The sequence below is a fragment of the Anolis sagrei genome, chromosome 1, assembly GCF_037176765.1.
Source record: "Anolis sagrei isolate rAnoSag1 chromosome 1, rAnoSag1.mat, whole genome shotgun sequence".
Lineage (NCBI taxonomy): Eukaryota > Metazoa > Chordata > Lepidosauria > Squamata > Dactyloidae > Anolis > Anolis sagrei.
Genome location: NC_090021.1, coordinates 182,707,094 through 182,731,805, shown reverse-complemented (window position 1 = coordinate 182,731,805; position 24,712 = coordinate 182,707,094). Strand labels below are relative to the sequence as shown.

The 24,712-nt window shown below is 40.5% G+C and overlaps 1 protein-coding gene across 1 annotated transcript in view; it reads right to left on the bottom strand.

Annotated features, from left to right (window-relative positions):
- STAT1 (signal transducer and activator of transcription 1) overlaps positions 1-24,712 on the bottom strand; it is a 53,958-nt gene that overhangs the window by 22,612 nt on the left and 6,634 nt on the right. The window contains exons 4-13 of the mRNA XM_060780611.2: positions 23,425-23,523; positions 22,860-22,949; positions 10,462-10,540; positions 8,344-8,435; positions 6,432-6,583; positions 4,322-4,480; positions 3,702-3,794; positions 2,440-2,499; positions 539-571; positions 340-430 (exon numbers count right to left, since the gene is read on the bottom strand). Of these exons, the coding sequence (XP_060636594.2) occupies positions 340-430; positions 539-571; positions 2,440-2,499; positions 3,702-3,794; positions 4,322-4,480; positions 6,432-6,583; positions 8,344-8,435; positions 10,462-10,540; positions 22,860-22,949; positions 23,425-23,523 (948 nt within the window). The remainder of the gene's footprint in view (positions 1-339; positions 431-538; positions 572-2,439; positions 2,500-3,701; positions 3,795-4,321; positions 4,481-6,431; positions 6,584-8,343; positions 8,436-10,461; positions 10,541-22,859; positions 22,950-23,424; positions 23,524-24,712) is intronic.

Genomic DNA, 24,712 nt, shown 5'->3' with positions numbered 1-24,712 from the left:
GTTTTATATTGGTGTTTGAATTCTGCTGTGTCCTGTGTCTTGTGAACCGCTGTGAGTCGCCTTCGGGCTGAGAACAGCGGTATAGAAGCAAAGTAAATAAATAAATAAATAATTTTATATCTGCTTCCGTCTTTTAAACGAGACTCAGATAGGCAAGCTAGATCAATGACTAGAGGAAGGATCTCGTACTTCTTCTCCCCTCCTTTTTGACTAGACCCATTGACACAATTACAAGATGACTCATGATGTTGCAGAAGGAAAACCCACAATTTTGTAACTCAGTATGAACCCTCACCATTTAAAGAAAAAAGATGAAACAAGGAAGAAAATATTTCTCACCAAATGTCTAAATTCTGCCGACAGGCTTCCATTTGACTCCTCCATGTTCATCACTTTGGTATTTGTTCCTAAGATATTGAATTTTCTAATCCTGCAAAAAGATATATGTTTTAAAAATCCAAGAAATCTTTGAGTAAAAATGCATATATAGAGGGGGGCGGGGAGAGTAATACGCAAAAGAGAAGTCTCAACAACATACCCTTTCACTGGGGGATTTTTCTCACCGATATCTCTGTAAAGGACAAGAGAGAGAGAGAAGGGAAGAATATCACACAGTGTATTACAGTGTATTACACTATATGGCACTTCAGATGCTTCTCAATTTTATTGAAGTTTTTACTCAATTAAATATTTCGCAAACATTTTACTGTGCAATCTGAGATCCCCTTCCCCGCATTTCCAAATGATAACCATGGAAAAATTAACAGAGGATTCCTTAAAGTAAACTTATCACAAATGTGGTACGAGAAGGCTATTGTGTACAGACAGAAATCCCTCCGTTTTTTCCTTGGAGAACTTGATGCTTCCCCCTCATCACTTTTTCATTCATAGATACACCGCCAAATGTGTAGACAACCAAATATTTACAACTCAGTAAATGCCAAGATGCCAGTATTATGAGGAATGGGGTAAAACCCATCGCATCTAATAAGGTTGAGTCCCAAGCAAGTGTGCTTAGACGATCTCTTTTTGTCTGAGTATGATGGCCTTCCAAGTTTAGGGTCTTGCCGGTAGATAAGTGGGTGACTGTAGAACCCTATTCTTGACCCACATGTTCTTCCACAGTATGTGGAAGTGTACAAAAAGTGAGCAACACTGTTCCTATTCAGAGTGGAACAGGACAGTCTAAAGTAGGAATGAAAAAAGTAAGGCCCAGGGGGCAGACACCTCAGGCCCTCCTCATTTTCCCTGTCCGCTCAGCATAAGGCCATGGTGGCCTGCCACATTCTTATGCAGAAAGGATGAGGGAGGAAGGCATGCAGCAGTTGAGATCCCTCTGGAGTGTTCTCAGCCACCACGTGTCTTGCCCTCCTCCTGGCATAAGGACGGTGTAAGCAGCCCCATACTTATGCCGAGAGGACAGCCTAAGGAAGGCACACAGCAGCCGAGAGTCCTCTGGAACGCTCTCGGCAGTCACCTGACTCGCCCACCTTTTGGAATAATTCCAAGCGGGCAGCCCGAAGATTGGGGGAGGAGGATGGGGGCAATTACCGCATGTCTCATTTTCCTCCCTGAATAAGGATGAAGCGAGTAGTCCCATCCTTATGCCAGGAGGACAACCTGAGAATGACTAGGGCCCTACCTTGGCCCTTCCCAACCGCACCCTCTCACAGACCCTCTCTCTTCAATGCCCGTCCTACCCAACATGTGCCCGGCTGCCCTCCCTCCCAGCCCAGCCCTCTTGGTCAGGCCCACAATACAGCCCCGAGGCAAAAAAGTTTGCTCATGCCTAGTCTACAGGCATTTCTCTACATTTGCATTTTTGACTTTTGCAGATTCAATTCAATTTGTTCTTCTAAGGAATCTTTAGATCCTCCAATGATATGTTCAGTTGCCTAAAGAGTTGTGCTAGAAGGCTTAGGAATTTAATGCAACAGAGCTCACTTCTAAATATACATGCTGAATTACAGTGTTTCTAAAGAACTGGAAGTATCTATAGGAATTATCAACTTAATTTACCCCTGGCAAAGAATCAATAAAACTTCACTAAATTGTTTGTGGAATATAACTGTCTTGCCCTTGGACAACGTGACTGGATAATGATTGGTAATGAAATGCGGAGGACTTATGGTTTTTATTGTGTTACTGATGTTAATTGTAATGAATTGTTTACCTGTGTCAAACGTTTTTAATGTTTAAATTATTTTTGTACTGTTGTGGGCATTGAATTGTGCTGTTTTGTAAACCGCCATGAGTCGCCCTCGGGCTGAGAATGGCGGTATAGAAGCATAGTAAATAAATAAATAAATAAAATCTGCAAAATCGTTTCAGAAAAAGCAAAGGATGCCACTACCACTCTATTTCTCTCTGGGAGCACAACAAAAATGGAAAAAAGTTTTCTGCAGGGAAAAAGGTGGCCCAATGTAAGATATTACTCACTTATCAAACACAACCTGGACCTTTAATTTGTAGTTCAGCTCTTGTAGTTTCACCAGCAATCTGGAAAGACAAGCAGCAGATATATTAATACATATAAGAAGAAATAATTCCATAATGATCTTCATGATACTTGAATATTCTTAAATGTCTCAGGCTCCTGAACAAAGCGTCAGTCCCAAAATTGTCGTTACTTAAGCATTAATATTTATTGATGGCATTTATATGCCGCCCTTCTCACCCCGAAGGGGACTCAGAGCAGCTTACAAGATATATATACATACAATATATTATATTATTAGCATAGTACAATATCAGTATTAGATATTACTATATTGTACTATACCAGAGGTCCTCAAACTAAGGCCGGGGGGGGCACATACGGCCCTCCAAGGTCATTTATCTGGCCCTCGCTCAGGGTCAACCTAAGTCTGAAATTACTTGAAAGCACACAACAACAACAACAACAACAACAACAACAACAACAACAATCCTATCTCATCAGCCAAAAGCAGGCCCACACTTCTAATTGAAATAATAATAAGTTTATATTTGTTAAAATTCATTTTAATTATTGTATTGTTTTAAAGTGTTTTTTGCACTACAAATAAGATATGTACAGTGTGCATAGGAATTCATGTTTTTTTCAAATGATATAATCCGGCCCTCCAACAGTTTGTGGAACTGTGACCTGGCCCTCTGTTTAAAAAGTTTGAGGACCCCTGTGATATGCCATTATATTGTAATATTATTACTAATATTACATATAATATAAAATATATAATTATAATAAAATATTATTGGTAGCATTATATTATAATATTATAAATATTATATGTATATACAATATATTATATTATATTATTAGCATAGTACAGGAGACAAGGTGGAATAGGAGATATAATTAATAGCTAAAATTTAAACAGTCTTATTAATTGCAATAAGAGTTCATTCTGACAAGCACTTAACATGGGAGACCCCAAACCCATATCCCGAAAATGTAAGAAGCTGTAGCCCCTTCCACACTGCCACATATCAATGCCTTGGTCCTTTCATTTCAGGCTGTTACTTCCCAATGGACGTCAAGTGGTATGATACCAGCTAAACAGTATAATTTCTTCAGTGGTGTAGGGCGTAGACGTCCTGTAATAATGCGGCATGTCTCATTAAGAGCCACATCCACTTTTTTAACGTGGTGAGATGTATTCCAAAGTCAAGACTACAGAAAAAAAGACAACGGGATGATTTACATTTTCTTGCCTTACCTCAGCTTAACCGTAAACTGGACTCCAGTCTTCAAAACCAGCGGCCTCTGGGGATGTGTAGGCATGCAAGGCTGCCTTTCTACTACAAAGGAACTGGATAAGGAACACACGGTAGGTACTTAAATACAGAATATTTAAGTATACAAAATATTTATTTATTTATTTACCATATTTATATACCGCCCCTTCAGATCTGAGCTCAATGTATCTAGAAAACCCCTTTTTGTTGCTCTTTGCAAGCCTACCCTTGGCCAATTCTGAGCTTTAGCTTTCCTTATATCAGTGTTTCTCAAACTCTGCTCCTCCAGATGTTTTGGACTTCAGTTTCAACAATTCCTAACAGCTGGTAAGCTGCCTGGGTTTTCTGAGAGCTGAAGTCCAAAACACTTGGAGGAACAGTTTGAGAAACACTGCCGTATATTATTCCTGAAAACTGGGGCTACCCATCCATACTTTTCCTTACTGAGCAAATTATTTAGATCAAGACGTGTGTTTGTGTGAATTGACACTTGCTATGTGATATCCAAATTTTAGTTTTCCTCAAGCTGATGCCCCCCTCCAATAAGTCAGACTGCAACTGATATAATCCACAACCTCTGAGCAAGAAGACGATCGCTCACCTCTGAATGAGCTGATTGAAAAGATTCAGCGTCCGGTCATGCAGTCCTTGCTTCTGCTGTGGGATAGGATCTGTTTCATATGAATATTTTTGCTCCAGCTCCTCCAGTTTTTTCAGCTGCTGGCGAATCTGCTGAAGACTCTCAGCGACCGTGGTAAACCTGCCATGACAAGTTACATCTTAGTACTAAACTCACTTTGGCTGCAAATCTGGAAGTCAACGAACTCAGGATTATACAGGGGTTGAATGAAAAGTAATGCCCCCACCTTCGTTACTTGGGTTTGGATGGGGATATTTTAATAAATCAACACAGAAATAATCCTTAGAATGTGCTCTTTAACAACCACTATTCATTATTCCACATAATCACTAGACAATTGATACATTTCTTCCAACAATGAATAAGTTTTCTGAAGCCGTCACAGAAGAAGTCAACACTCTGTTTCTCCAACCAGCGTCTCACAGTTCTCTCATCCTGGGTACCAATCGTGCACAGATCTTATGATAGTCAAGCAAAGCAATAATGTGACCCAAACATTCTTGTGAAATGCCAATTATGCTTGAAATTTCTCTCTGAGTGATACAACAATTGTCCTGAATCAATCTGTCAACCTTTTGCTTGTGAAACTTAGTGGCTGCTGTCACAGGATGTCCAACTTTTTGTCACACAAGTCAGATGTGCCCACCTCAACATCTTTAAACTTACTCGCCCAACAACGCACAGTACTCATATCAACACAATCACCATAAACAGCTTGAATTCTCTGATGAATCTCCTTTGGGTGACACCTTCTGCTGTCAAGAATTCAATGACTGTACGTTACTTAAGTGGCATTGACCGACCATCTGCACAGGGTTCCATATTTCGCACTTTAACAACACAACTGTTCAATGCTAAGGCTTCCCGCCAAAATGGAACTGAAGAGGAGAGTCTACTGAACAAGCTAGTACCTGCTGCATACCAGTACTACCATCTGTTGAGGAGTTACGAAGGTGGAGGCATTACTTTTCATTCAACCCTCATATATGATCCAGACATTCCTAGAGAGGTATCTTAGAAAAGATGTGTCTATGCATGTCTAGATTCTCCAATGCAACTCCATTTTAATTTTTTTTAATTTATTTATTGTTTTACCCCACTCCCATCCTCTGCCCCACCCTCCCTGGATACACAGTGTGTACAATAAATTACACAAATTACATTTGAAATATCAGTCTTAATATCAATTTTTCTACTCCACTTCTTAATACATTCTCTAAATTATTCCTAACTGGATCCCACATACTCTTAATTATTATAACATGTCTATTTTATCTATATTGTTCAATTTAGAATTGGTTATTTCCACATTTAACATACTGAGTATATAATTATACCAATTTGTCAGAGTCCACTGTGATTTTATCTTTCCAACCTCTAACTAAAACAATGTGCACACATGCTATTAATTTGTCAACCACTCTTTCCTTTTGCACATTATACACTCCTGGTATCCTTTCATGTAATACATTTCTATAGTCCATTATTACTTGAAGATTTAACATTCTATTAACTTCTTCAATCGTTCTCCAGTACGTCTGGACTTTATCACATTCCCATATGTGATTAAACACATCTCTGTGTTTACAGCCATGCCAACACCTGTCCTTTACCCCTGGTAAAAAAAACGTGAAAGTTGTGCAGGAGTCCTATACCATTTTTATAACATTTTCCTTCTTACTTCCCTTAGTACATTATATTTTTCCTTTACTATATTACTTATTTCCTTTTGGGTATCTACCTTCTCAATTTCCATATCCATTCTCCACATTTGAAATATTTTCTCTATTATTTCTTCTTTTACTGTTATAATTTGTTCAATGCGACTTTCCATTAAAAGCACTTCAATACACTTTAAAATCTAAAAATATGCAAACATTAAAACAGAATTAAATATAAATGGTATTTTAAAATTCTGATAAAATCCAGAAAATAATCGAAGCTAAACCACAGCACCTCCTGACGTGATCTGAAAAAACTCTATCCCTGTGTATACAGGGGTGTTAATGTACACATACCACATATCTTGTCAGCAAAATGTAATCTTCTCTTTTTGTGCTTAGAGACTTACCAGTTTTGAAGCTGGTCGAGACATGCATTTGGTGGGCCTCCAATGCAAGCGATCTGTTGCCGACTCTTCCATTCCACAAGTTCCTCTTGGATCAAAGCGTTCTGAGTGTGTTCTGCTAAAGTCAGCGCAGTCGCAATCTTGTGAAGTACATCCTGAGAAGATTAATGACCAAACCATTTTAAAAAGACAGCATGATAGTTATCATTTCTCACTTGAGGCATCTGAACTGCCCCGTTATTGAAGGGCTCCCCTAGAATCATAGAAAGAAGTGAGAGCTTTTGATATATAAAGCCTTGGTTTTGTCCATCTTTATCATTGCTCTCTCTGCTTGTCCCAGTCTTCTTGTTAGTTGCCCTTAGCTACTTCTTGAGTGTGTTAATGAGCTAGTTAAATTGTAATTGAAAAACAAATTATATCACAAAACATGAGTTCATTGATTGACTATGGCACTATTAATTAAGTCTGAGGAGAAGAGAAAGAATCATATTGTTTCCACAAGTGATAAGGAAATATGATGTACATATATACTCAGTTTCATTATATCTTATATTTATTTACTGTACTAGCCGCCCCTGCCACGCGTTGCCCACATGGGGGTTCTGTGTGGGAAGTTTGGCCCAATTCTTTCGTTGGTGGGGTTCAGAATGCTCTGTGATTGTAGGTGAACTATAAATCCCGGCAACTACAACTCCCAAATGTCAAGATTCTATTTTCCCCAAACTCCACCAGTGTTCACATTTGGGCATATTGAGTATTTGTGTAGAGTTTGGTCCAGATCCATCATTGTTTGAGTCCACAGTGATCTCGGGATGTAGGCGAACTACAACTCCAAAACCAAAGGACACTGCCCACCAAACCCAGTATTTTCTGTTGGTCATGGGAGAACTGTGTGCCAAGTTTGGTTCAGTTCCATCACTGGTGGGGTTCAGAATGCTCTTTGATTGTAGGTGAACTATAAATCCCAGCAACTACAACTCCCAAATGACAAAATCATTTTTTTAAAGTGAAGGACATACATTAGGTTGTTAGGTGTCTTGTGTCCAAATTTGGTGTCAATTCGTCCAGTGGTTTTAGAGTTCTGTTAATCCCACAAACGAACATTACATTTTTATTTATATAGATTGTTATAAGTGTCTTATTTTAACTTACTACACAGAGTGCAATCAAGTCTTATCAAGACTTGTTGTTCCGTTTGGTATTGTGATATGGCCCAAGGGCTAATCAATAAAATTATTATTATTATTATTATTATTATTATTATTATTTGAAACACAACAAGATGAGTCCCCTCCCTAGGGATAACAGATTGGCCCCTCCTTTTTAACATTCCGAAAAAACCAAGACTTGTCTTTTTGAGCAAGCGTTTGCAGATGTAATATAACAGACATAGGAAAGACTAGGCGACGCTACTGGATTATACTTTTAAGGAGGAGACTCTAATTGAGATGTGTTTTTTATCGATATTGACTGTTTTAATTGGTTTTTATATTTATATTAACTGTTTTAATTGTATCTTATGTTTTTGATGCTCACTGTAAACTGCCCCGAGTCGCTTGTGGGCTAAGAGGGGTGGTATAAAAGCATAGTAAATAAATAAATAAAGACAGACTGAAAAACGTTGCGATAAATCAAGATTATTGGGCCTCGAAGCTAGACCGTATTTTTTGAATTCGATTGTAAGACACACTCTAACTTCATTACCAACACCAACGCCAACAAAAATAAGTAAGATACCACTGGATTCCAAGACACACTCCATGTTTAGAGATGTTTAGAGAGGTCTTAGAATTGAAGAAATACAGGAGTTGGGTTGAAATTCCCCCAATGCCTAAGGATGTGCCATACCACCATTGGACACCTTGATTTACAAAAACGTGGGATGCCTCATTCACAATTAAAGTAAAAAAATCACCTTTCTCATGTTGTGAAGCTGCAAATACATGGCGTGGAGCTGCAGTCCTTCCTTTTTGCAGTCATCCTGGGTCATGCCATTGGCTTCTCCTTCTGCAAAACAGATCACAGTGAAAAGAGGACCTTGAGGGCCTCAACATTTAAACAGCAAGGTTTAAGAGAAATGCAGAACTTGATCTCATAGGCCTGAGCTTCAGAGGAAGTGGAAAAACTTCTCTTTTTGCCAAAAACATTTCTGTCCTCTTCTAAAGCAGAAGTACTGTCAAAATCAGGAATCAAATGCCCCACCCCAGCCAACTTTCCCATTAGGATTAGAAAGAAAGGGTATTATTCTGCAGGAAAATGCTAGAAATTCCATGAAGCAGAAAATTATTATTATTATTATTATTATTATTATTATTATTAACTTTATTTGTACCCCACTAGCATCTCCCGAAGGACTCGATGCGGCTTACAAAGGCCAAGGCCTCAAAACACAACATAACGATACAAAAACCTAAAGCAAATTAAAAACAAAAAAAAAGTCAGATATTATAAAGCCAAGAGAAAAGAACGCAGGTTTCAGTGCAAAAACCCAGGATCGTCCTATGCTTTTAGCTTGGCAGGCTTATGATCCTAAAGCAATAATGAACAAAATGTTCTGTACAGTGATACCTTGAGTTAAGAGTTTAATTCATTTCATGACTGAGTTCTTAGCTCAAATTGCTCTTATCTCAAAACAAATTTACAATTGAAATGCTATTAATCCATTCTGGTCATCCGAAACCCCTTATTTTAAATAAGAAAATGTACTTTATAAATAACAATGTATAAATGCACATTCACAATAAAAAAGAAAGAACAAAGTAGTGGCAAGGAAGCAAAAAGTGAAGAGGCAAAAGCATCATTTTCTTCATCCTGTACTCATTCCAGACTGCCTCTCTTGCTCTCTCTCCCTCTTCATGAAGCCAAACATACCAGGAATAAAAACCACGCAAAACCAACTAGCCCAAAGTTCCTCAAAGCAGACAAGAGCAAAGTGGACAGCAATCTCCCAAAGCAGATAAGGGCACGAAGGCAGCTCCCTTGAATCCTTGAACTCTCGTGCTAGCACTCCCTCTGGCGATAGCTCTTAACTCTAAATGCTGCTTGTATGTCAAAGCAAAATCCAGGCCATGGCTCCTAACACAAAATGCTCTTAAGTTGGGATGCTCTTAAGTCAAGGTCATACAGTATTTGGAATGAGATACTTTGTTTCTGTGAATGCACATTTTAGCTGTCAACACGAAAGTGTAATAAACAAAATAGGATGAATACTAAACGCATTCTCCATGTTTAGCTAATTTTGTCAAAGTGGTTCCAAATGTTGCGTAGCATGTCCTTACTTAGTAATAACATACAAATGAGTTCATAAAGCAGGCATCACCCACTTTTTGACTATTCAGTTTTGACAACTTGCTCTTTTGATCCTTCTAAATTTATACCTTGAACCGTATTTCCAATGCGTGGTTGCTCTTTTCAACCATTTTGCAAATGCACACGGCTTTTTATCAACTTAAGCTACTCAGCACCCTGGATTTTTTCTCCTCTTCAGTCTGTATTCAGTTTCTGTGATGTGCCTTATAAATTATAGGCAGGACATATCTGATACAGCACTGTACAGTATTTGTGCTCATTATGCAGTAGTTATATATTACTTGTGTTTAGAACATAAAATATAAGCAGTCATTTATCAACATTTGCAGTTTTAACATTTGTGGATTGGATTAAAATGTTCTCTGTAGGAATCTCCAGTCATGCTGGAAGATCTGGAGGGAACACCTCTCTAGAAATCTCTAGGTTTTCCTACACAATTCTTTGGCCGGCTTCCTGAGTTTGGACAAGTCTAGACAGTTTGCAACCTAAAAAGTAACCTTTCTGTGCATTGTTATATACACTCTTCAGAAAACTCTTTAGGGAAATATCAACAAGAGAAGAGAAAGGAAATGCTTAGAAATTCACATCAAGTTCCAAACTTTCTCAACCATCTGTTCACATCAGGCATGTCCATCTGGATTCCAAACAGGTTGACCCGCAAATCACAATTTCTAATATGCAGGAGATTCGTACACTGGAATATCTGTGAATGGAAATTCCTCACCTCTAACCTGCAAGGTCTTAAATTTGAAGTCATATTCATCTTGGGCATCCTCCAGAGTTTTGATGATCTGCTCTATTTCCTATGAAAAAGCAACAACAGCACATTTGTTTTGTTTTAAATACAGGTTGACATAAAAGCAGACATTCCAAAAAAAAAATTGGGGGTGGGGGGTGGGGAGCAAAATCCAAAACAGTTCTCGTTCCAAGCAATTTAGATAAGGGATACTCAACCTGTATTAAAATGTATAATTCTTTCTCCTGCCTTGGTGGCAATTTCTCCCTTTATATGTCCAGGTCTCTGGCAAAACCAGCAATGAAACATGTGGAAATGCAGCACACTCTGATGACAACCACACTGATGCTTCAAATCTGGGTGCTCAGATAAACCACTGCTTCGTAAACTATGGTCCGAGAGCCCAAATGGGATCCCTTTGGTTTAATGCTGGGGTCACAAAAAACTAGCAAAAGTGAGAGATCTCTGAATGACACTTAGTGGCTGTTTTAGGGATGTACATGAATTTATTTATTTATTTACAGTAGTTATATTCCACCCTTCTTGCCCTGAAGGGGACTCAGAGCGGATCACAAAACATATACATGGCGACTTCCGGTTGGAGCTGAGGAGAGAAAGTCGCATGGAGCCTCGGCTCCATGCATCGGAGAGACGGTTGGGGGGGAAAGCATATCTACACCCCTCAAATTCCTCATCTTCGGGCGAGACGAAGAGAGGAGAGCAGTTGCCAACAAAAAGCATCTGGAAACGGACAGCTTAAAGGCACAAAGAAAGATCTCCCATCTCCGGATTCCTCCTCGTGCAAGGCTCCAACTTTTTTCTAGTAAGCACATGATTTACGTTTATTTGTTTTAGCACTGAGCACTGAAGCTATAAATAAGCTCCTTGAGAGTTAAACACTTGAATTTTCCTGCTGGAGGCAAGATAATTTTCCAAGCTGACTCTTGTGAGCGAATAGCCTCAATACGACTGTGTTGCTAGTGCAAAGGCTGCACTGAAAGATTTTGAAAGACTTTGAAATACTTTGTAGAAAGAGGCAGGTCGTAATAAAAGACTATGTACAAACGCATTAACGATTCAGAAGATGGACAGTCTTAAGGACTTAAATTGATCTAAAATTTGGAAGAGTAAATTTGGATTAAAGAACATTTTTCCCTTTTATGTTTAAGGGCTAAGTATACCTATCCTGCCTATCCCCCCCCCCCCCACCTACCCACGCTGACAGATTCCAACAAGCAGTAAAGAGAGGCACATTTATTTTGTCTACGGAGGGAACTGGACGGCCTTGAGCAAGAAGGAGGGGGTGTGAAGGAGAGGAGAAGGAGAAGAAAAGGAAAAAAATTAAAGTTAAGAACCAGATACATACCAGATACATTCCAGAGACATACAAGAGAAGGAGTGGGGGGGGGGTGGATAAACGCTCCCCCAAAGTGTCGGGCCCCGGGATGAAAGGTTTGATATCATCATATGCCACAATCCCTTCAGCCCATGAAAAAACAAAAAAACAAGCCTCCACGGCAGCAGCAACTCCAACTCCAACCCCAACTTCAACCCCAGACCAAACCCTCCTGGAGATTAAATCAATGTTTGAAAACCTGACACAAGCAATAGGCTCACTACAGCTCACTGTAGGCTCACTACAGCTGGATGTACAAAAAATTGCTAACAGGCAAGACCAAATGGACAATAAGTTTGCAAAATTGGATAAAGATCAAAAATCTGTTAAAAAGAGAGTGGAAAGACTGGAAGAACAGAGTCAAACCTATGAGGTCCAACATGAACAGGTCTTAGATGCCATAGCAATGCAAGAGCTGAAAGCCTGTGAGTGTTCTCTGAGGATTCGAGGTCTCAGAGAGGGCCTGGAAGGGGAAAGTCTCATCTCTTTCATAGCTAATATGCTGGCAGGGCTACTGAAAGAGCAAGATGTGGACATTATTCATGCTTCAATCTCGACATGTTTCAGAATCAACTCAGCCTTCGCAAGACAAAAAAAAGTACCTAGGGATTGTATAATTCAATTTGTTGCCAAAACATTTAAGGAGATAGTGCTGAAAAAACAATATGAATCCCCAATTGTGATTGAAGGGAAGAAAATATTAATGATGAAGGAGATCCCAGGAAGGCTTCTCAGAAAAAGAAAAGAATTCAATGCACTGGTGGTTAAATTGAAGAGCAGAGGAACCCCATTTCGCTGGCTGTTTCCACAGGGGGTCTCATTCTACCATAAGGCAAAGAGACACTATATTACAGATACAGGGAAGGTTGAACAATTTCTAAGGAAATATGCCCAGGACTTCCCGGATGGAGAAAGACTGCATGTAGGCGATGAGCGACAAGGACATGGAAGGGGTAAAGGGGTACTACAGGAAAGGAGAGAGCCAGAGTGGAAGGAAAACGAGAAGGAGAGCACTCAAATGGATGAAGAAAAAGAGGAAAATGATAAAGAAGTGGAAGAAGAAGAAGCAGCGGGGGAATAGACTAATAAATAATGGAACATTAAGAGTAATGTAATGAGTATCAGGAAATGTAATGTACTTTTTTTTCTTATTGGAAAGGGTGGGGGTGGGGGGGGATAGGATGGGGTAGAGTAGATTAAAATGTCTATACAAAGTGTAAAAATTATAGCTTCCAACATTAATGGCTTAAATAACGGCTATAAACGCAAGAAAGTGGTTCATTACTTGCAGAAAATCAAACCAGACATAGCATGTTTAGTTGAGACACATCTGATTTATGAGGATAGTCACCTGTTAAAAAAAGAAAGGTTGGGCCAATTATTTACAGCTTGTAACAACAAAAAGACCAATGGAGTACTGTTCTATATAAGAAAAGAACTGTCACCAGAGAAAATATATTGTGATGAGGAAGGTAGAATATTAATAATAAAGGTGTGTATTCAAAAAAACCCTGTACTATTAGTAGGAGTGTATGCTCCCAACAACAAGCAAAAAGCATTCTACAAAAAGCTAACATGCATATTAGCAGAATATGGTGAAAAGGAAACGTTATGGATGGGGGATTTTAATGGTGTCATGGTGCCCAAAGAGGATAGAGATAGTAAAGTAAAAAAGGACAGAAAGGAAGGCAAACTCCCGGGATCCTTCTTAAGGGAAATCCAGCATTGGGAACTTTATGATATTTGGAGGGTCCACAACCCAACAAGAAAAGAGTATTCATATTATTCACATAGACATGGCACATCCTCAAGAATTGACTTGATATTTGGTACTAAGGAACTAGTGGGGAAAACAGAGAAAATTGAGTTATTACCTAGAGTATTAGCTGACCATAACCCAATATTAATGAAATTAAGAGTGGGATACAAAAGAAACAGAGCTTGGAGAATGAATGATTACATTTTGAAAATTAAGTCACATAGAGAGAAACTTAGAACGGGAATTATTAATTACTTAAAGGACAACTCTAAAGAAGGAATGAAGGAGGGAATAGTTTGGGAGGCTGGAAAAGCAGTAATTAGAGGGTTACTGATACAACAAAACTCAATTTGGTTCAAAGGAAAAAATAAGGCCCAACTGGAGCTGTTGGCAAAAATTAGGACAAAAGAATTAGAAATAGAAAAAGAAAAAGGAACAAAGATGAGACTACAAGGAGAATTAAAAAAACTGCACCAACAATATGAACAGCTAATTGCCAGTGAAATAGAAAGGAAAATGTTTAATAGATACAACTTTTTTGAAAACGCAAACAAACCAGGGAAATTATTAGCTTGGCAAATAAAAGATGTAAAGAAAAAACCATTGATAATGAGAATAAAAAATAAAGGTGAAATTATCACTGATTCACAACAGATACAAAAACTATTCGAAGAATACTATGCAAACCTATATAAAAGAACTCAGGGGGAGATCAGGACAATCTCGCAGTATGTAGAGGAGACAAATTTAAAACAAATTTCAGAAGCAATGAAAGCTGATTTAGATAGAGAAATCACACCAGAGGAAGTAATTAGGACAATAAATTTGGCTAAAGCAAACAAGTCCCCTGGGGCAGATGGACTCTCAATCCTATATTATAAAACTTTTAAGGAAGAGCTGGTCCCATTGTTGGTGTCAGTGATGAACTCGGTAATGAAAAAGGGGGAACTTCCAGAGTCATGGAAGGAATCCATAATTGTTTTAGTGCCCAAACATGATAAAGATTTAGATTTAATTAAAAATTACAGACCAATATCTTTGCTGAACTGTGATTATAAAATATTCGCCACTATATTGGCAAACAGAATTAAGCAAGCATTGGCACAGGTAATACATAAAGATCAAGTGGGGTTCCTCCCAGGAAGACAAGTAAATCAAAACATCAGACTGATATTGAACACCCTGGAAATAGCAGACAAAGACCCAAATAGAGATCTGGCATTGTTCTTCATTGACGCAGAAAAAGCTTTTGACCATGTTAGTTGGGATTATTTGGAAAAAGTGCTAGAAAAATTCGAAGTTGGCCACCAATTTAAAAGGGCAGTAGGGGCAATATACACCAATCAAAGAGCAAGATTAAAAATAAATGGTCAACTATCGGACTACATTGACATACAAAAAGGGACAAGACAAGGCTGTCCGTTGTCCCCACTATTGTTTATTATGGGATTAGAAATCTTAAATGTAAGGATAAGGGAAGAGAAAGAAATCACTGGTTTAAAGATCAGCGGCCAAGAACTAAAAATTAGGGCTTACGCAGATGATATAGTCTGTATCCTAACTAATCCACTACAAAGTATTAAAAAACTATTGGATACAATCCAAAGATATGGTGACATATCAGGATTTATCATAAATAAGGAGAAATCTAAATTTTTAGTAAAAAATATAGATGTTAAAAGTCGCAAGAAATTGGAGGCCGCAGCAGACTGCGAGGTGATAACGAAAGTAAAATATCTAGGAATATGGCTCTCAAACAAAAATATCAATCTATTCCAGGATAATTATGTTAGAACGCGGGAAGACATAAAAAAAGATCTCACTAGATGGCAAACAATCCCTCTAACTTGGATGGGCAGAATTGCAGCAATAAAAATGATGGTACTCCCCAAAATGTTATTCCTGTTTCAAAATATACCTATTATTAAAGGACCCCCTCGATGGACTGTCACCTTGTCGTGGTGAGGGGGCTTGCGTGTTCCGATGAACCTGTAGGCACAACAACTGGAGTCGTGCACTCCCAGGAGTGGCTGCGGGGGAGGTTCCAGACCAAGCACAGTCTGAAGACCCAAAGACCTCAACGGCGGAGCAGGCGGAGGATAACATGGTACATGTTACAACGGCTGCGAAGGCGGAAGAAGGCTGCAACAGACTGAGAAGCCACGGTCATTGTGTTAAACTACATCACCAGTGGAACCTCACTCTGTGAAGTCTGTGTGTTGATCAGCTGTGCACTGACCTCCACACATTAAAAAAATCCACGCACAGGCGTCTTCCAAAGAAAATAAAAACCAAGCAACCAAAGTCCCATGGCGATCAGCGAGTGGCGACGGGGGCAGGACTGTGAAATCTGGAAGCCCTTAGTCACAGACTGGCACATGGGCGGTGGGTACGGACTCAGTCGTTCTACCTCAAGGTCCGAGGCAGTTGAGTAGTTCGGCAGCTGTATCCGCGACTGAGCAGCCCTATTGAGGACCCACTCTGCTCACCCCACACGGGGAGGGGGCTAGAAAAGGTGCCCCAAACATAGTCTGCCTCACTCATCCCTGACTGGACTGCCGCGTCCAGTGGGGTCACCACCCTGCGGCCAAAAAAGAAAAATGAACTTCGGTACGTGGAACGTACGGACTCTGATGGACAACAGTGGCAGTGAACGCCCCGAACGCAGAACTGCCATCATTGCAAGGGAGCTGGGACGCTTCAACATCGACATAGCAGCCCTTCAGGAGACCCGGAGAGCAGGAGAGGGACAGCTGAAGGAAGAAAAAGGAGGCTACACCTTCTTCTGGAAGGGACTGCCCGAAAAAGACCAAAGAATGCACGGAGTTGGCTTCGCCATCAGAAATGATCTGATGAAACATCTGTCCGAAGCACCCACTGGCATCAACGAACGACTCTCAACCCTCCGAATCGATCTTGCCAAAAACCAACGGGCAACCATCATAAGTGCCTATGCACCAACACTAGATGCTGACGAAGACATCAAGGAGAAATTCTACTGTCAGCTGGACACCGTCCTATCGGGGATACCTAAGGAGGACAAAATCATCCTCCTGGGGGACTTCAATGCAAGAGTCGGGCGAGACTTCGACCTGTGGCCAGGGACCATTGGAAAAGACGGGGTTGGAAACAGCAATTCAAATGGCATCCTGCTTCTCACCAAATGTGCAGAACACAACCTTGTCATCACCAACACGCTCTTCCGCCAGAAAAACAAGTTCAAGACATCATGGAAGCACCCCCGGTCAAAGCATTGGCACCTCTTAGACTATGTAATCACACGCGCCAGAGACCGCCGTGACGTGCTCCTCACAAGAGCCATGATAGGTGCTGACGACTGCTGGACTGACCACAGGCTAATTCGATCCTCGATGGCTATCAAGATCGCCCCCAAGCGCAGACTCCAAGGAAGGAAGACAAGGTGCAAAATGAACACCCAAGCCCTTCAGGAGCCCTCCAGACGAGCCCATCTCCAAACAGCACTCAAGGACCATCTACCCACAGAACACCCCGAAAATGTTGAGGAACATTGGAACAAACTGAAGACCTCCATCATCCAAGCCTGCGAAGAAACTATTGGATACCAAGCCAAGAAACATCAAGACTGGTTTGATGAAAATGACATCGAGATCCAACAGCTAATTGACAAGAAAAGGAAAGCCTTCCAAGCATGGCAGAGAGACATCAACTGTGCTGCTAAGAAAAAGATCTACGCCAGTGCAAAAGCTGAGGTCCAAAGAAGGACAAGAGAACTCAAGAACATCTGGTGGACAAAGAAGACCGAAGAAATCCAACACCTGGCAGATAGCCATAATGCTCAGGGATTCTTCAAAGCCACAAAGGTAATCTATGGACCAAGAAACCATGGCATACAGCCTCTACGCTCATCAGATGGAACCAAACTCCTGAAGGACCAAAACTCAATTGCACTACGTTGGAAAGAACACTACCAAAGCCTCCTGAACCGCAGCTCCAATGTGGCCGAAGAGGTCCTCTCACAAATCCCACAACAACAAACCAGGGATGAGCTTGCAGCACTGCCTAGTTTGGAAGAAGTCAGCAATGCCATCAGCCAACAGAAGAATAACAAAGCCAGTGGACCAGATGGGATCCCTGCTGAAATCTTTAAAGAGGGAGGACCTGAGCTAACACACCAACTCCACCAGCTCATAGAAAAAGTGTGGGTGACCGAGAAAATCCCAGCAGATTTCAAGGACGCCACCATCATCACCCTCTTCAAAAAAGGGGAAAGAACAGACTGCGGAAACTATCGAGGTATCTCCCTTCTAACCTCCGCTGGGAAAATCCTCGCAAGAATCCTTGCAAACCGCCTTCTGCCCCTCTCAGAAGACACCCTCCCAGAATCCCAGAACGGCTTCCGCCCCTCCAGAGGAACCGTGGACATGATCTTCACTGCACGACAACTCCAAGAAAAATGCAGGGAACAAAACCAACCCCTGTACATGGCATTCATCGACCTTGCAAAGGCATTTGACACAGTGAATCGCAGCGCTCTCTGGACCATCCTCCACAAAATCGGGTGCCCTAACAAATTTGTGAACATCCTGCGGCTCCTCCACGATGACATGATGGCAACAGTTTTGGACAGCAGTGGCTCCCAAAGTGACCCATTTAAGGTGGAATCCGGTGTCAAACAGGGATGTGTTATCGCCCCAACTCTATTCTCCATCTTCATCGCTATGATACTTCACCTTGTTGATGGGAAGCTTCCCACCGGAGTGGAAATAATCTATCGGACAGATGGCAAGCTATTCAACCTCAGCAGACTGAAAGCCAAAACCAAGGTTACAACAACATCTGTTATAGAACTCCAGTATGCTGATGACAATGTCATCTGTGCGCATTCAGAAGAAGATCTACAAGCCACTCTAAACACCTTCGCAGAAGCATACGAGAAGCTCGGCCTGTCACTGAACACTGAGAAAACCAAGGTGCTGTTCCAGCAGTCACAAGCCAATTCCTCTCCAATGCCAGTAATACAGCTTAATGGTGTAACATTAGAAAATGTCGACCATTTCCGCTACCTTGGCAGCCACCTCTCCACCAAAGTCAACATCGACGCCGAAATACAACACCGCCTGAGCTCTGCAAGTGCAGCATTTTCCAGAATGAAGCAGAGAGTGTTTGAGGACCGGGACATCCGTAGGGAGACCAAGGTGCTTGTCTATAAAGCCATTGTCCTCCCAACCCTGCTCTATGCCTGTGAGACGTGGACAGTCTACAGACGTCATATGCAACTCCTGGAACGATTCCATCAGCGCTGCCTCCGGAAAATCCTGCAAATCTCCTGGGAAGACAAGCGGACGAACGTCAGTGTGCTGGAAGAAGCAAAGACCACCAGCATTGAAGCGATGGTCCTCCAACATCAACTCCGCTGGGCCGGCCACGTTGTCCGGATGCCTGACCACCGTCTCCCAAAGCAGTTGCTTTACTCCGAACTTAAGAACGGAAAACGGAACGTTGGTGGACAGGAAAAGAGATTTAAAGATGGGCTGAAAGCCAACCTTAAAAACTCTGGCATAGACACTGAGAACTGGGAAGCCCTGGCCCTTGAGCGCTCCAGCTGGAGGACAGCTGTGACCAGCAGTGCTGCAGAATTCGAGGAGGCACGAGTGGAGGGTGAAAGAGAGAAACGTGCCAGGAGGAAGGCGCGTCAAGCCAACCCCGACCGGGAACGCCTTCCACCTGGAAACCAATGCCCTCACTGCGGAAGAAGATGCAGAGCAAGAATAGGGCTCCACAGCCACATACGGACCCACAGGGAAATCCATAATGGAAGACCATCTTACTCGTCCAACGAGGGATCGCCTAAGAAGAAGAAGAAGATTATTAAAGGAACAAAAATCTTTGAGAAATGGAAAAGAGAGATCACTAATTTTATTTGGGCTGGAAAAAGAGCGAGGACAGCATACCAAAATTTAATTGATGATAAAGGAAGAGGGGGGCTAAGCTTACCCGATTTAAGGACCTATTATGAGGCTGCAGCAATGTCCTGGCTGAAAGAATGGATAAAATTAGAAAACAAGACCCTACTAGATTTGGAAGGATTTGGACTACGATTCGGCTGGCACGCATACGTGTGGTATAATGGAGATAAATTAAATAAAGATTTTAATAAACATATAATTAGAGGGGGACTATTGGATATTTGGAAAAAATACAGAAAAGGTATGGAACCCAAAACCCCCCTTTGGCTGAGGCCACTAGAAGCAGTCACAAGACCAACCTTAAGGGTAGAAACAAGAACATATAAAGAATACCTTATTAAAGAAAATGAAAAGTGGAAATTAAAAGGGCGGGAAGAATTGGAGATTAATGATTGGTTTCGATATCACCAACTGCATGAAAGATACAAAAAAGACTTGAGGATTGGATTTGCAACCAAAGAATCAGAACTGGAAAAAATATGGAAAAAGGGGGATAAAGGGTTAATCTCTAGATTGTATAAATACATACTAAGTTATAACTTGGAGGACAACAGAGTCAAGACAGTAATGATATCCTGGGCCAAGGACCTAGGCAGACCAATAGAATTGGACAAATGGGAATACCTATGGAACAAAGAATTCAAATTTACTTTATCGGGTTCAATTAGGGAGAATCAATACAAAATGTTTTACAGATGCTGTATCACTCCAGCTACATTGGCTAAAATAGACAAATCACAACAAGGTATTTGCTGGAGGTGCAGGAAACAGAAAGGGACATTTCTCCACATGTGGTGGACCTGTGTGATCATACAGGAATTTTGGGATAAGGTAATTAAGGAGACAAATAAAATGTTACATAACAAGATTAAAAAAAAGCCCAGGACTGTGTCTGCTAGGTCTACAGAGAGAAAACAATAATCAAAAGGACCAAGAAATATATCAATATAGCTTTGCAGCGGCAAGATTGACCATAGCCAAAGATTGGAAAGGGGAAAAAGGTCTAACCAAAAAGGATTGGAGGGAAAGAATGCGAGAATATATGCTAATGGCCAGACTAACTTATAACAGGAGGAATAAGAGTAATGAGGACTTTCTAGAAAAATGGAAGTTGGCCATGGCATATCTGAATAGAGAGTCAGTAATATAGAGGAGCTCCATTAGGAATTTAGGTTTACCATGAATAAGGATAGATAAATAGGCTTAAAGGCTTCATAGTGTTTCGGTGCGGGAAGTCATGGTGAAGGGTGCACGGGTGTGGGGATGAGGGTTTAGTTTGTTCAGGACAGGGGTTTTGGGTTGAGTGTAAGGGCTGGGGTATGTGTGTAAAATGCCATGTGCTGATTTCCTGAATGTTATGAATTTTTTTAATATTAAGCTCTGACTGAAAGCAGTGGAAAACAGCCAGAAATAGCAAGTTTATGTGTATTAAGATATGCAATTGATAATAATTTGTACATAACGTCAAAATTAACTGATTGATTGAATAAGGTAGATAGGCATGTACACGTCAAAATATTGGTACCTGATTATATTTGATTTGCCATGGTTTGCTTTTCTGTTATGTACCATAATCAAAATTAAAAAAAAGACTCATAAAAAAAAAGAACTGAAATATTATTTTAAAAAATATTCAAAGTATGACCAAAAGCAATGTTTCCTGAGTGTCAGGAAGCCTTTACAAGGAGAATCCTAAACTGACACGAATCTTCAGAGTTCAGGACTGTGCAAGATTTGTGCAGAAAATGCTGTTTACTGTGTAGAGCAGTGTTTCTCAACCTTTCTAATACCACGACTCTTTAATACAGTTCCTCATGTTGTGGTGACCCCCAACCATAACATTATTTCCATTGCTACTTCATAACTGTAGTTTTGCTTCTGTTATGAATCATAATGTAAATAGCTGATATGCAGGATGTATTTTCATTCACTGGACCAAAATTTGCACAAATACCTGATACGCCCAAATTTGAATACTGGTGGGGTTGAGGGGAATTGATTTTGTCATTTAGGAGTTGTAGTTGCTGGGATTTATAGTTCACCTACAATCAAAGAACATTCCATCAAGGATCGAATTGAACCAGTCTTGGCACACAGGACTTCCATGACAAACAAAAAATACTGAATGTTTTTTGGAAAAAAAATGAATTTTTTTTTCATAGCATTCTGGAAATCAGCACATGGTATGTGTGTAAAATGCCATGTGCTGATTTCCTGAATGTTATGAAAAAAATTAATATTAAGCTCTGACTGAAAGCAGTGGAAAACAGCCAGAAATAGCAAGTTTATGTGTATTAAGATATGTAATTGATAATAATTTGTACATAACATCAAAATTAACTGATTGATTGAATAAGGTAGATAGGCATGTACACGTCAAAAATATTGGTACCTGATTATATTTGATTTGCCATGGTTTGCTTTTCTGTTATGTACCATAATCAAAATAAACAGTTTTAACAAAAAAAACCCCCAAAAAAAAACATATACATGGCAAACATTCAATTCCGTTATATATTAACAGAACAGAAAAGAGTACAAAGATAGAGGTATATAGGCTTTCCCCATCTTTGGTGTTTTGGAGGTTGTGCTCAATTTTGGCCATGTGGGGTACTGTTGCTCCATCCCCCATGCCGAAGAGCCCTGTTCACAGACTTCTCCCTTTTGATCGAATCGCCAGCATTTTTTCTGGTATTTCCTTATGGTGCCATTAAAATACCTCCCCACTTAAGCAGTAGCTATTGATCTACTCACAATTGTTTTCAATCTGCTAGGTGGACAGTGAGCTGGGCTGAAGGTTGAGCACTCACCCCCGACCTGGGCTTCGAGTTGCCAACCTTTCGACTGGCAAGATTTATTGCAGCTGGTGGTTAACCTGCTGTGCAAAAGCCCAACCCACCTGTTGTGTAGTGTTTACAGTAGACTCTGCAGAAGATGCGTCAGCTGAACCTCATAACAATGAAAAATCAGCCTGTTTAGCAAGCCTTGCAAGTGCTGATTTGTTGTGTGTAAATGCTTAATTTTATACCCATTTCATAGATAGACAGACAGCTGAGTCTGTGTATAAGTTTCTCAGGTGAAAGTGGTTGTGCATCGGAAAAGTTTAAGAAGCCCTGAGATAAACAATTCCTGATCAAATACATCCAAAAAGGGGAAGGTGGTATTTGATTCTAGTGCCATTTCAGTATACTTTCTGACATACCTTCTACATCAACAACCTTTTCCATGACATACCAATTTACTTATATTTACATTCCAGTGTCTGGAAGGACTTTCTACTTACTGTGACGCTGTCCTTCACGCCTTTCACTTTACTGTCCCGCTCCCTCACCCGACACAGCGTTCCTGTATTCTGAACATTCCCCACCTGCATCTGGAGTTTGGAAGGAAGGAAAAAAACACAAACACATGTATGTCAAGAGCATCACACCTTGGGACAAACTGAAGATTGGAAAAGTCACTTGGGGACTACCAAACCCAGAATTCTGATAGTCCAAAGCTGGACATTTTCAAGATCTATATGTGAAAGCCAATGAACATGGCAGTTTCAGTTAATATGGTCTGGAATTTATTTCAGACACTGAAGTAGTTACCTGAGATGCTGGACCTATTTTGGCAATAAGGTCCCACACCTAGGACAGACTTCTTGAAGCTCATTTAAAATCTAGTGTGAATTCACCAGCTAATGAATAAAGAACCCAACACAATCCCAGCTGCTTACATGGAGGGTAAAGCCTTGCATGTCAAGTTGAATCCAGAGCTGCATGGGACCACTCTCAACACATGATGCTGTCCCCCACTTACCCCACCCCTACTCCAGAAATTTAATACTCCAGAGAAAATGTTACCTGTTCTGCTGACTGAGCAGCTTGGAGGATTTTCCTTTCTTCGTTCAAACACTTGGAGATCATCATGGCCATATACATGGGGTCTTCCTCAAAAGTAGTCTAAGATCAAACAGCAGAGGGCAGAACCGCATATTGTAAAATTAGGCAGACTTCAGGTTTCCCAAACCATCTCTTGCTTTTTTATTAGTAAATGTTTGATTTGAATGCCTATTTTATATACCTGTATACCTAGGGCCCATAAAAAGTTCTTAGATATAAAGGTGTCGCTTTCCACTCCGATTTGGACAACATATCATGCATTGTTTCAGAACACTTTCAGGGCTGAGAGTGATGCTCACATGAAAGGAGCATCAGAAATGTGAACTGTGTCAACCAAAAACTAAGCTTGATGAAACAACAGCAGAAAGCAACTTTATAGAATATTACCAAGACTTGGTAAAAAAATATAGTGGGCCCTTGGTGGCCCCTTATATACAGTGAAATGAAAGTTTGCTTTTTTTGGAATATACTAGCCGTCCCCTGCCACGCATTGCAATGGCCCAGTCTATGTATGTTTTGTGTACATATATATTTGCATATATGTGTATATATGTGGTTCTGCGTATGAGCTGAAATGTTGTTTAGTTTTTGGTTTTTTTTAGTCTCTTCCACTGCGCTTTTCAAGGTTTTTATGAGAGGTGGTCACTTGTTGGCCTGATAGGTGTATTGTGTCCAAATTTGATGTCAGTTAGTCCAGTGGTTTTTGAGTTATGTTAATCCCACAAATGAACATTACATTTTTATTTATATAGATATATATGCATATATACATGTGTGTGTGCACACACACACAAGCTTAGGTACCCGGCATTAACCTGGTTATTTGAAAAAGTTTTTTTTAATTATTTTACAAAATGTGTAAGATTGTGGGTGAACTACAACTCAAATACTAGGTTAACCCCCTGAAACACCATCAGTAGTTAAAGTTTGTCATGTTGGGCATGCTTGCTCTAGATGCACCATTGGTAGGGTTCAGTGTGATCTCTGGCTGCAGGATGAACTACAACTCCCATTATGGTGGTCAGTAGCCTCAAACTCCTCCAGTAGGTTTAGTTGGTCATGGGGGTTCTGTACAGGGGTCACAGTGCTCTATCTTGATGCAGGGTGAACTACAACTTTCATCATATTAAGTCAGGCCCCCAAACCCCTCCAGTATGTAAAGTTGCTGATCAATTCTGCTGTTTACAGAGTAGGAAAGTGTTGTGGAGAGGCAGTGGGTGGGATCACGCAAATTCCACACCAATGGAGA